The sequence below is a fragment of the Bos indicus x Bos taurus genome, chromosome 4, assembly GCF_003369695.1.
Source record: "Bos indicus x Bos taurus breed Angus x Brahman F1 hybrid chromosome 4, Bos_hybrid_MaternalHap_v2.0, whole genome shotgun sequence".
NCBI lineage: Eukaryota > Metazoa > Chordata > Mammalia > Artiodactyla > Bovidae > Bos > Bos indicus x Bos taurus.
This window is the reverse complement of record NC_040079.1, coordinates 113,771,445-113,785,311: the sequence shown is the minus strand read 5'-3', so window position 1 is coordinate 113,785,311 and position 13,867 is coordinate 113,771,445. Positions and strand designations below refer to the sequence as shown.

Genomic DNA, 13,867 nt, shown 5'->3' with positions numbered 1-13,867 from the left:
CATGCAAAGAGTTGACTCATTGGAAAAGACTCTGATGCTGGGAGGGATTGGGGGCAGGAGGAGAAGGGGACGACAGAGGATGAGATGGCTGGATGGCATCACTGACTCGATGGACGTGAGTCTGAGTGAACTCCGGGAGTTGGTGATGGACAGAGAGGCCTGGCGTGCTGTGATTCATGGGGTCGCAAAGAGTCGGACACGACTGAGCAACTGAACTGAACTGAACACATATATGTACATTCACATAAATATATATATATATATATATATATATGTCTTTTACAGGATCCTCTTTTTTGTTTTACTATTCCCTTGTAATTAAATATCTTGATATGTAGGGTAAATAGCCTTCCTTTTTTCTTTTAATTGATTTGTCAAGTAACATAAAATCATTGAGGTTTTATTTGTGAGTTCAGTGAGGGTATAGATTAATTTGTTTAAAATTTACATTCTTCCATTAACAGCATAAAGTTGAATTTTTAAAAATTCAGTCTTGAGAATCTGTCCAGTGATATGCTAGTCCACTGATTCATGTTATTGAAAATTATATCTGTGAGATTCGTTCACATTTTTGTGGTTACAGCACAATTAAATTTTTTTTTCTTTTCTGGGTGTAATACTCTTATTTTATGAATATATCAAGGGAGATATATCTGTTTTATTGTTGGTTGAAATTTCTTTCTACTCTTCAGTTTTACTGCTGTGACAAACAGTGGTGTTGTGAATATTTTTGTTTGTATATGATAAGTCTTTGGCTAATATTGGACTTTAAGAAATACATTAAAATATGTCAAACTGGATCAATACATCAAATTTAGAAAACACTTTTACAACAGCAGTGTAGGACATATCCTATTGTTCTATATCTCTGCCAGTTCTTGGCCTGTTGTTTTCAGTTGCCTAGTTGTGTCTGACTCTTTGCAACCCCATGGACTGCAGTATGTCAGGCCTCCCTACCCTCACCATTTCCCAAAGTTTGTCCAAGTTCATGTCCATTGCATCAGTAATGACATCCAGCCATCTAATCCTCTGACACGCCCTTCTCCTTCTGCCCTCAATCTTTCCCAGCATCAGGGACTTTTCCAGTGAGTCAGCTGTTTGCATCAGGTGACCAAAATACTGGCGCTTCAGCATCAATCCTCCCAATGAATATTCAGGGTTGATTTCCCTTAAGATTGACTGGTTTAATCTCCTCGCTGTCCAAGGGACTCTCAGGAGTCTTCACCAGCACCACAGTTCAAAGACATCAATTCTTTGGTGCTCTGCCCTCTTTATAGTCCAGCTTTCACATCCATACGTGACCAATGGGAAGACCATGGCCTTGACTGTATGGACCTTTGTTGGCAGAGTAATGTCTCTGCTTTTCAACACACTGTCTAGGTTTGTCATTCTTGGCATAACTAAACTTTTAAATATTGGCTATCTGATGAGTATTTCACGCATCACATTTTTATGGTAAAATATTTAAAAGATTTAATATTTTAAGCATATTAAAAGGTACAAATTACTGGCAGTAAGCATATTCACTCTGTTGTGTGTTAATACCTTTCATGTCCAGAACTTTTTCATCTTCCTGAACTGAACTTCCGTGCCTATGAGACCCTGACTCCCCATTTCCCCTCCCCTTCAGTGCTGGCAACCATTGTGCTTCTTCTGTCCCTGTAGATACGACTGCTCCAGACACCTGTGTGAATGAAATCATACAGCATTTGTCCTTTTGTGATTGGTTTATTTAACTTGGCATCTGTGTTGTAGGATATGTCAGAATTTCCTTCCTTTTTAAGGCTAAATAATATTCCACAGCGTTTGTGTGTGTGTGTATCACATTCCCACCTCCAACATGTATAATGTGTGCCCATAACACATTTTCATCCCATTTCACAGCACTTTTTGTAAGTTCATATTCCCACATTAATACATTTTCTTTATCCACATGTGTGTGCCATATTGTCTTTATCCCTTCATCTGTCAGTGGACATTGGGTTGCTTCTGTCCCTTGGCTATTTTGGATAATGCTACACTGATTACATGGGTGTGCAAATACCTCTTCAAGATCCTGCTTCTGGTTCTTTTAGATAAATACTGTACTGCTAAGTTGCTCCAGTCGTGTCCGACTCTGTGTGACCCCATAGACGGCAGCCCACCAGGCTCCCCCATCCCTGGGATTCTCCAGGCAAGAACACTGGAGTGGGTTGCCATTTCCTTCTCCAATGCATGAAAGTGAAAAGTGAAAGTGAAGTCGTTCAGTCGTGTCCGACTCTTAGCGACCCCATGGACTGCAGCCTACCAGGCTCCTCCATCCATGGGATTTTCCAGGCAAGAGTACTGGAGTGGATTGCCACTGCCTTCTCCAATACTGTATTAGGTTGGGCTACATAACAAAATTCCAAACTGAATGGATTGAACAGCAGAAATTCATTTTTTGCACTTGTGAAGATTGGAACCCCAAGTTCGAGGTATTGGTGACTCATTTCCAATGAGTGCTCTTCTGGCTTGCAGGTGGCATAGGGGGTCACTGTCCCATTGTCCTTACGTGGTATTTCCTTGGTTCAAGAAAAAGTTTTGGTCTTTGATGTAATTCAGTTCATCTGTTTGTCCTTTGTCCTTGTGCTTTTGTTAACGTTCAGTTGGTAAGTTGTGTCGGACTGTTTACTGCAGCACACAGGCTTCCCTGTCCTTCATTATCTCCCACAATTTGCTCAGACTCATTGCCATTGAATCAGTGATATCATCCAATGATCTCATCCTCTGTTAAACCCTTCTTCACCCTTTCTCAACCTGTATTTTGGTGTCATATAAAAATAATTGTAAAATCTGAAGTCATAAAGCTTCTTCTGTTTTCTTCCAAGAATTTTACAGTTTTAGCTCTTATGGTCTTTGAGTTAATTTTTATATATATTGTGTAAGCTGAGAGTGCAGCCTCCTTCATTCTCATGTCAGTTTTCCCGGCACCATTTGTGAAAAAACTGTCCTTTCCTCATTGGATGATCTTGGTATCCTTGTTAAAAATTATTTGAGAGTTTATTTCTAAGCTTTCTATTCCTTTTGTCTATGATTCTGTCTTTATGCCAGTATCAGGCCATTTAAATTACTGTAGATTTGGGGTATTTAAATCAGCAAGTGTGAGATGTTCAACTGTATTTTTTCACAAATTTGCTTAGGCTATTTTGTTAAGATTTTCTATTTTTTCCTGGTTCAGTTTTGGAAAGTTTTACTTGTCTAAGAATTTGTCCATTTCTTCCACGTTGTCCATTTTATTGGCATATAATTGCTGATAGTAATCTCTTATGATCCTTTGTGTTTGTGTGTTGTCTGTTGTAATCTCTCCATTTTCATTTCTAATTTTATTGATTTGATTTTTCTCCCTTTGTTTCTTGATGAGTCTGGCTAATGGTTTGTCAATTTTATTTATCCTTTCAAAGAACCAGCTTTTGGCTTTGTTGATTTTTACTATGGTCTCCTTTGTTTCTTTTGCATTTATTTCTGCCCTAATTTTTAAGATTTCTTTCCTTCTACTAACCCTGGGGTTCTTCATTTCTTCCTTTTCTAGTTGCTTTAGGTGTAGAGTTAGGTTATTTATTTGACTTTTTTCTTGTTTCTTGAGGTATGCCTGTATTGCTATGAACTTTCCCCTTAGGACTGCTTTTACAGTGTCCCATAGGTTTTGGGTTGTTGTGTTTTCATTTTCATTCATTTCTATGCATATTTTGATTTCTTTTTTGATTTCTTATGTGATTTGTTGGTGATTCAGCAGCATGTTCTTCAGCCTCCACATGTTGGAATTTTAATAGTTTTTCTCCTGTAATTGAGATCTAATCTTACTGCATTGTGGTCAGAAAAGATGCTTGGAATGATTTCAATTTTTTTAATTTACCAAGGCTAGATTTATGGCCCAGGATGTGATCTATCCTGGAGAAGTTCCATGTGCACTTGAGAAAAAGGTGAAATTCATTGTTTTGGGGTGAAATGTCCTATAGATATCAATTAGGTCTAACTGGTCTATTGTATCATTTAAAGTTTGTGTTTCTTTGTTAATTTTCGTTTAGTTGATCTATCCATAGGTGTGAATGGGGTATTAAAGTCTCCCACTATTATTGTGTTATTGTTAATTTCCCCTTTCATACTTGTTAAAATTTGTCTTACATATTGTGGTGCATCTATGTTGGGTGCATATGTATTTATAATTGCTATATCTTCTTCTTGGATTGATCCTTTGATCATTATGTAGTGTCCTTCTTTGTCTCTTTTTACAGCCTTTGTTTTAAAGTCTATTTTATCTGATACGAGTATTGTTACTCCTGCTTTCTTTTCATCTCTATTTGCATGGAATATCTTTTTCCAGCCCTTCACTTTCAGTCTGTACGTGTCCCCTGTTTTGAGGTGGGTCTCTTGTAGACAACATATATAGGGGTCTTGTTTTTGTAGCCATTCAGCCAGTCTTTGTCTTTTGTTTGGGGCATTCAACCCATTTACATTTAAGGTAATTATTGATAAGTATGATCCCATTGCCATTTACTTTATTGTTTTGGGTTCAGGTTTATACACCGTTTTTGTGTCTCTTGTCTAGAGAATATCCTTTAGCATTTGTTGGAGAGCTGGTTTGGTGGTGCTGAATTCTCTCAGCTTTTGCTTGTCTATAAAGCTTTTGACTTCTCCTTCATATTTGAATGAGATCCTTGCTGGGTACAGTAATCTGGGCTGTAGGTTATTTTCTTTCATCTCTTTAAGTATGTCCTGCCATTCCCTCCTGGCTTGAAGAGTTTCTATTGAAAGATCAGCTGTTATCCTTATGGGAATTCCCTTGTGTGTTATTTGTTGTTTTTCCCTTGCTGCTTTTAATATTTTTTCTTTGTGTTTGATCTTTGTTAATTTGATTAATATGTGACTTGGGGTGTTTTGCCTTGGGTATATCCTGTTTAGGACTCTCTGGGTTTCTTGGACTTGGGTGATTATTTCCTTTCCCATTTTAGGGAAGTTTTCAACTATTATCTCCTCAAGTATTTTCTCATGGTCTCTTTTTGTCTTCTTCTGGGACTCCTATGATTCGAATGTTGTGGCGTTTAATATTGTCCTGGAGGTCTCTGAGATTGTCCTCATTTTTAATTCATTTTCCTTTTTTCCTCTCTGATTCATTTATTTCTACCATCTATCTATCTTCTATTTCACTAATCCGATCTTCTGCCTCTGTTATTCTACTATTTGTTGCCTCCAGAGTGTTTTTGATCTCATTTATTACATTATTCATTATATATTGACTCTTTTTTATTTCTTCTAGGTCCTTGTTAAACCTTTCTTGCATTTTCTCAATCCTTGCCTCCAGGCTATTTATCTGTGATTCCATTTTGATTTCAAGATTTTGGGTCATTTTCACTATCATTATTCAGAATTCTTTATCAGGTAGATTCCCTCTCTCTTCCTCTTTGGTTTGGTTTGGTGGGCATTTATCCTGTTCCTTTACCTGCTAGGTATTCCTCCTCTCTTCATCTTGTTTATATTGCTGAGTTTGGGGTGGCCTTTCTGTATTCTGGCAGTTTGTGGAGTTATCTTTATTATGGAGTTTCCTCACTGTGGGTGGGGTTGTATCCGTGGCTTGTCAAGGTTTCTTGGTTAGGGAAGTTTGTGTTGGTGTTCTGGTGGGTGGAGCTGGATTTCTTCTCTCTGGAGTGCAATGAATTGTGTCTAGTAATGAGTTATGAGATGTCAGTGGTTTTGGAGTAACTTTGGGCAGCCTGTGTATTGAAGCTCAGGGCCATGTTCCTGTGTTGCTGGAGAATTTGTGTGGTATGTCTTGCTCTGGAACTTGCTGGCCCTTAGGTGGTGCTTGGTTTCAGTGTAGGTATGGAGGCGTTTGATGAGCTCCTATTGCTTAATGTTCCTTGGAGTCAGGTGTTCTATGATGTTCTCAGGATTTGGACTTAAGCCTCCTGCTTCTGGTTTTCAGTCTTATTTTTACAGTAGTCTCAAGACTTCTCCTCCTGTACAGCACCATTGATAAAACATCTAGGTTAAAGATGAAAAGTTTCTCCACAGTGAGGGACACCCAGAGAGGTTCACAGAGTTACATGGAGAAAAGAAGAGAGAGGAGGGAGTTAGAGGTGACCCGAATGAGATTAGGTGGAATCAGAAGAGGAGAGAGCAAGCTAGCCAGTAATCACTTCCTTATGTGCGTTCCACAGTCTGGACCACTCAGAGATGTTCACGGAGTTATACAGAGAAGAGAAGAGGGAGGAAGGAGACAGAGGTGGCCAGGAGGATAAAAGGCGGGAATGAAAAGGAGAGAGACAGATCCCACCAGTAATCAGTTCCCTAAGTGTCCTTCACCATCTGGAATACACAGAGATGCAGAGAGTTGGGTAGAGAAGAGAAGGGGGAGGGAGAAGACAGAGTCGACCTAGTGGAGAGAAAGGAGAGTCCAAAGGGGGAGAGAGCAGTCAAGCCAGTAATCTCGCTCCCAAGTAAAAATGGGTACTGAAGGTTGGGTTCTTAAAGGTACAAAATTGATAACAAATACCAAAAAGCAAAGATTAAAATTCTAGAGTAGAGGTTGGATTTTAATACAATATTAAAGAAAAGAAGAAGAAGAAAAAAAAACAAAGTCACAAAAGTTGTTAAATATATATATGTATGAAGTGTGCTTTAAAAAATAGTCTTTTTTTTGGAAAAGTAATAGTAGGTTATAAAAATTAAAGGAGTAATAGAGGACTTAAAAATTTAAAAAAAGAAAAGAAAAATAATGATCATAAAAATAGTAAAAATATATCTAGGACTTTCTCCGGTGGTATTGTGGGCAGTGTGGGGTCAGTTCATTTTCAGATAATTCCTTGGTCCGGCTTATATTTCTCAAGATCTATAGGCCCCTTCCTATGTAGTCAGTACTAACTACAGGGTTTTAATCTATTGCACCTATCACTTCCAAGGCGGTTCGCTCGGTTTTAGCTTCTGTTTGCTGGTCTCTTCAGTGTCTGATTTCCGCCCTGACACAAGGGGGCGGTGGTGGCCACTTTTTTAGGCTCACTTGTTCAGTTGTGCTGTGGGGAGGGAGGGACGCTGCAGACAAATAACACTGGCATGTACTTGTAATGTCTCAGCCACACTGGGCCTGCCCCCACTCATGGTGTGTGCACCCTCCCTGCCCACACAGCTCAGGCTCTAGGTTGCTCCACTGGGAACCATCCGAGGCTGGCCCTGGGCTGCATGCACCTCCCAGGTCTAAGCTGCTCAGGTTCAGGCATTCGGGTAGTCCTCAGAGTCGCAGACTCTGTTGGGCCTGTGTTTTGTGCCCTTCCCAGCTCCGAGCAGCTCGGGTGATGAGGTGTTTGGCGAGCGCGGTCACCGCGACTTATCACCTCTCCCGTCCCTGCCGCTCGGTTTTCTGGGTGTACAACTTGTGCACCTTCTCAGGCAGATGACTGTCCAGAACCCCAAGAAGTCTTAGTTAGCAAAGAAGCCTGCTTGCAGTTTGGTAGATAATGTCTCTCTGGGGCTGTGATTGCTCCCTTCCGGCACTGGCTGCCTGTCACCAGAGGGGGATGGTCTGCAGCTGGCTAGTTCTGTTCAGCCCTTCTGTGTGCGGGCCTGGCGGTGTCTTAGGGCTTTTCGCATGGTAGCTATCCCACAGTCTGGTTTGCTAGCCCAAATTAGTTCGCTCTGATTACCCTTGGGGGCATTCAGGCCCGATCCTTAGTCTAAGCAATGCAGCCCGTGCCGCCCTACCCAGCCTCGCTTGCTAGTGGCAGGTGCAGGCGTCTGAGCTGCTTCTCCGCTGGTTGAGTTACCGTTGGGCTCGTAATCTGTGGGTTTTAATTACTTACTTATTTTTCCCTCCCTATTATGTTGCCCTCAGTGCTTCCAAGGCTCGGCACAGCCTTGGCAGTGAGAGTGTTTCCTGGTGTTTGGAAACCTCTCTTTTTAAGACTCCCTTCCCGGGATGGAGCTCCATCCCTACCTCTTTTGTCTCTTTTTTGGTCTTTTATATTTTTCCTACCTCCTTTCGAAGACAATGGGCTGCTTTTCTGGGTGCCTGATGTTATCTGCCAGCATTCAGAAGTTGTTTTGTGGATTTTACTCAGCGTTTAAGTGTTCTTTTGATGAATTTGTGGGGAGAAACTGGTCTCCCCGTCCTATTCCTCCACCATCTTAGGACCACCTCCTGCTTAGGCTATTTTGAATCCCTTGAGATTTCAAATGAGTTTTGTGATGGATTTTTCTGTCTCTGAAAATACCACCACTGAGATTTTGATAGAGATTTCATAGAATCTATAGTTTTCAGAGACAGAGATTTCATGGGTAATTTTTAGTAGTACTGACATATTAATAACATTAAATACTAAAGAACATAGGATATCTTTCCATTTATTTATCTTTGGTTTATTTCTGCAATTTTTGGTAGTTTTCAGTACACAAGAAATTGCCTCCATGGTGAAGTTACAATAGCATATATTTTTGATGCTGTTGTAAGTAGAGCTGCTTTTTTTTTTTTTTCCTTTCCTTTACAGATTGTCTAGTCTATAGAAACACCACTGATTTTTGCGTGTCAATTTTGTATCCTGCAACCTTGCTGAATGTTGTATCAGTCAATATTTTTTAGTGTGGAATCTTTAGGATTTTCTTCATATGAGATCAGTTCAGTTTGATCGCTCAGTCATGTACAACCCTTTGCAACCCCATGGACTGCAGCACATCAGGCTTCCCTGTCCTTCATCATCTTCCAGAGTTTGCTGAAGCTCATGTCCATTGAGTCAGTGATGTTATCAACCCTCTCATCCTCTGTCATCTCCTTCTCCTCCTACCTTCAATCTTTCCCAGCATCAGGGTCTTTTCTAAGGAATCAGTTCTTCACATTAGGTAGCTAAAGTATTGGAGTTTCAGCTTCAGCATCAGTCCTTGCAAAGAACATTCAGGACTGATTTCCTTTAGGATGGACTGGTTGGATCTCCTTGCAGTCCAAGGGACTCTCAAGAGTCTTCTCCAGCACCACAGTTCAAAAGCATCAATTCTTCGGCTCTCAGCTTTGTTTATAGACCAACTCTCACATCCATACACGATACTGGAAAAACCATAGCTTTGACTAGACGGATCTTTGTTGGCAAAGTAATGTCTCTACTTTTTAATATGCTGTCTAGGTTGGTCATAACTTTCCTTCCAAGGAGCAAGCGTCTTTTAATTTCATGGCTGCAGTCACCATCTGCAGTGATTTTGGAGCCCCCCCTCCCAAATAAAGTCTGTTACTGTTTCCACTGTTTTCCCATATATTTCCCATGAAGTGATGGGACCTTAGTTTTCTGAATGTTGAGTTTTAAGCCACCTTTTTCACTCTCCTCTTTCACTTTCATCAAGAACCTCTTTAGTTCTTCTTCACTTTCTGCCATAAGGGTGGTGTCATCTGCATATCTGAGGTTATTGATATTTCTCCCGGCAATCTTGGTTCCAGCTTATGCTTCATCCAGCCCAGCGTTTCTCATGATGTACTCTGCATATAAGTTAAATAAGAAGGGTGACAATATACAGCCTTGACATACTCCTTTTCCTATTTGGAACCAGTCTGTTGTTCCATGTCCAGTTCTAACTGTTGCTTCCTGACCTGCATACATATTTCTCAGGAGGCAGGTCAAGTGGTCTGGTATTCCCATCTCTTTAATAATTCTCCAGAGTTTGTTGTGATCCACACAGTCAAAGGCTTTGGCATAGTCAATAAAGTAGAAGTAGATGTTTTTCTGGAACTCTCTTGGTTTTTCTATGATCCAGTGGATGCTAGCCATTTGGATCATACCCACTAAAAACAGGGATAGCTTCACTCTTCCTTTACCATTTGAATTTGCTTCCTTTTTCTTGTCTAATTGTTCTGGGCAAGACTCAGTACTGTGTTCAATGGAAGTAGAGATGGTCGCCATCTTTTTCTAATCCTGATGTTGCAAGAAAATGCTAAGCTCCCATCTCAAGGGATTTCCTAGTTGAACTTCTCATTAAGAGCATGCTCAGTGTCTTATAGTTTGATCTTTATTTGTGTGTCCCAAATTCTTGATTTGTCTGAGCACTATTCTGTGGATCAATAAAGTAGCAATCATTGGATATTTGTATTTTCTCTTTTGGGCCTGTTTTTAAATTTCTGTCCTTTTCTCATTGATTGATATGAATTATGTATGTTTTCTGAATGATAGTCCTCTGATGGCTACATAGCTGCAACTATTTCCTAGGTTTCCTGCTTGACTATTGTCAATTTTATGATTCTTTTTATTAAGTTTCTAATTTTAATACTAAATGAATCAATTATTTTCTATTATTGCTAGTCACTTTCTTTTTAAAGAAATTAGTCCCCATCTAAAATTCATGGAGATTTTTTTCCTGTATTTCCTTACCATTTCTTTATATGTTGATACTGATTAGTCACCAATGGTTCCTTCTCTTCTTATTGAAATAATCAAAATTTAATTAGGCTACTCTTTTAATTGTAGCTATGAGATATTCCATTCCCTGAGACTCAAACCTGAAAGATAATTTCACTAATTTTGTACTTTAAATTTAATAATATTTTAGCATTTTCCCTCAATTTTGCTTAAGAGAGAACAAAATATTTCAGAATATATCCTAGGAGAGAGTGTTACAGATAAGGGCCCTGGTCTGGTACTCAGTGGTGAAGAATCTGCCTGCTAATGCAGGAGATACAGGTTCAATCCCTTGGTCAGGAAGACCCCTCGAGAAGGAAATGGCAACCCACTCCAGTGTTCTTGCCTGGGAAATCCCATGGACAGGAGGGCCTGGCAGTCTATAATCCATGGGATCACAAGAGAGTTGGACATGATTTAGCGACTAAACAATATACATATACAGTATTATGAAAGCTGTTTAAATATAAGAATATTTATTAGAATATCATTATTTATGCTTTGGTTTCAATGGTTTTATGCCAGTTTCTGTTCTGTTTGTGACAGTCATGTAAAAATATGTGTGTAAGACTTCATGTAGGCTTCTGTTCTCCATGTTTAATGATTTAACATTTTTAATACCTTTGCTCAGTCTTTCCATATTTGTGCTTCAAGAAATATTAATATGCTTCTTTGAGAGAATGTGTACCATGGTCAGACTTCTTTGAGAAACACTATATCATTAGAATTTTACCACATGCATTTTTACTTTAAATACTCTTCTTATTACTGCAGCAAATCAATTTAATTTTGTTTACCAATTTTTTTGCCATCTGGAACATTAATTTCCAAATAAAATATCTATTAAAACCGAGGAACTCTATGAAACCTAGAACAGAGAATACTTTCTCTGAGTGATGGTTATTTCCCAATTTGAGAAAATATGTATTTTGAAAGAAATATGAAATTAAATAATATAATATGACCCAGATCCAATCAGTGACATGTATTATTAAAATTACGGCACTAAAAAAAAAAAAAATCTTATTTCATGGCCTATGATAACCCATCTTTGGATGTGCTCTTATTAACATCTTTGTGGTCCCTTGGCTGATGACATATGCGATAGGAAAATCGGAGACCCAAGCCCTGTTAGAGGGCTGATGTCTTCCCATGACCTTCACGGCAGTACACACGTAGAAGAGGTGGGTGAAGATAGCAGCCATGCAGTGCACAGGGCTAAGCATTTGTTGAGTCAATGCTTGTCACAAACTTGGTGTTTTCTTTTGTAAGTCATCTGATTTCAGTCCTCACAATAACACTATGACTTGACTGTCATTGTACCTCTTTTAGAAATGTTCAGTTCAGTTGCTCAGTCATGTCCGACTTTTTGCGACTCCATGGACTGGAGCATGCCAGGCCTCCCTGTCCATCACCAATTCCCAGAGTTTACTAAAACTCATGTCCATTGAGTCAGTGATGCCATCCAACCATCTCATCCTCTGTTGTCCCCTTCTCCTCCTGCCTTCAATCTTTCCCAGCATCAGGGTCTTTTCAAATGAGTCAGTTCTTCGCATCAGGTGGCCAAGAAATGAGGAAGCTAGAACTAAGAGAATTGACTACTTTGCCCAGGATCCCAAACTTAGTCAACAAAAAGAATGTATTTAACATAACGTATTGGTTTCTTTCTACCTTTCTTTATTTCCCATCATGCAGAAGGAGCATTGGTAATACTCATGATAGATCCTTATGTTAGGGATGACCAAACTGAGTTACATTTTAGGATAAGTAGTTTTTCTAAAATTACACTTTTAGCCCATGATAGAAATAGAATTTGAAACCAGATGATTGTTAAAAATAATCTGCAAGTCCTTCCCATATTTGTGGCTGTCTTTATACATCTGGAGTATGCTTACTATGGACCATCTGGTAGTCACATTGTTCTAGAATTTCCAGGATGGCCAATAAGCCTTCTAATGTCAACACTGTGGGCTGTCTTGGCTTAACCTTACATGAGACATTTAGAGGAGTCAAACTCATAGAAACAAATTGTGGAATGGGGCTGCCAGGACCTAGAAAAGGGGGAATAAGGAGGTGTTCAATGGGTGTAGAGGTGCAGTTTGTCCCAGATGCAAAAGTTCTGGAGATTAGTTGTGCAATGATTTGAGTATACTTGACACTACTCAACTATCCAGAGGGATGGTATGGGGAGGGAGGAGGGAGGAGGGTTCAGGATGGGGAACACATGTATACCCGTGGCGGATTCATTTTGATATTTGGCAAAACTAATACAATTATGTAAAGTTTAAAAATAAAATAAAATTTAAAAAAAAGTATAAAAAAAAATAAATAAAATACTTGATGAACAAATAAATAATAAAAAAAAATGGTTAAAATGGCAGATTTTATGTTATGTGCATTTTACCACATTTAAAACCAACAAGAAAAAAAAAATCTTCTTTGAAAATGTATTCTCCATCTAAAGTTAAATTACATGGCATTAGGAGACTGTTACTTATTAACTTATTTTTTATTCACAGTAATCTGCAGCCCTGGATCTTATAACTCCCGTGATGGAATTCACTGCCTTCAGTGCAATAGCAGCCTGGTGTTTGGAGCAAAAGCATGTTTATAGGTCCATTTTGAGCTCGTCGATGGTTTGTCAAACACAAAAGTATATTTTTGAAGTATTAATATATAATAAATCACTATTATGCCAAAATTAAATGTATTAGATTTTACCAAAAAAAGATGTCATTTTAATTGAAATGCTGTATATCCAAATTCTTTATACACAGAACAGCCAATAATCTTTATTCATTAATGCCAGACCTACATATGACTCCAAAATATTTCTTGGGTCACTGTATTTAAGATAATTTCAAATATACTATATTAGGTTAACCCAAAAGGTTTTTATTATTTTTCAAAAATTGCCCATTTTGTCATTCAGTTCAGTTCAGTTCAGTCGCTCAGTCGTGTCTGACTCTTTGCGACCCCATGAATCGCAGCACGCCAGGCCTCCCTGTCCATCACCAGCTCCCGGAGTTCACCCAGACTCCGTCCATCGAGTCAGTGATGCCATCCAGCCATCTCATCCTCTGTCGTCCCCTTCTCCTCCTGCCCCCAATCCCTCCCAGCATCAGAGTCTTTTCCAATGAGTCAACTCTTCGCATGAGGTGGCCAAAGGACTGGAGTTTCAGCTTTAGCATCATTCCTTCCAAAGAAATCCCAGGGCTGATCTCCTTCAGAATGGATTGGTTGAATCTCCTTGCAGTCCAAGGGACTCTCAAGAGTCTTCTCCAACACCACAGTTCAAAAGCATCAATTCTTCAGCGCTCAGCCTTCTTCACAGTCCAACTCTCACATCCATACATGACCACTGGAAAAACCATAGCCTTGACTAGACGAACCTTTGTTGGCAAGGTGTTGTCATTATTATATGTTAACTAATCTGAGGCCACCATATTCTTCTACAGTAATTGTAATTTCAGCTTGTTTCAGTT

The 13,867-nt window shown here is 39.3% G+C and overlaps 1 protein-coding gene across 2 annotated transcripts in view; it reads left to right on the top strand.

Moving 5' to 3' along the window:
- ZPBP (zona pellucida binding protein) overlaps positions 1–13,334 on the top strand; it is a 151,310-nt gene extending 137,976 nt beyond the window's left edge. The window contains exon 7 of one of the 2 annotated variants that reach the window (XM_027540237.1): positions 12,902–13,334. In XM_027540237.1, coding sequence (XP_027396038.1) covers positions 12,902–12,996 — 95 coding nt within the window. In that variant the 3' untranslated portion in view covers positions 12,997–13,334. The remainder of the gene's footprint in view (positions 1–12,901) is intronic. The other variant, XM_027540235.1, reaches the window with a different exon arrangement.
- The last annotated feature ends 533 nt before the right edge of the window (positions 13,335–13,867 follow it).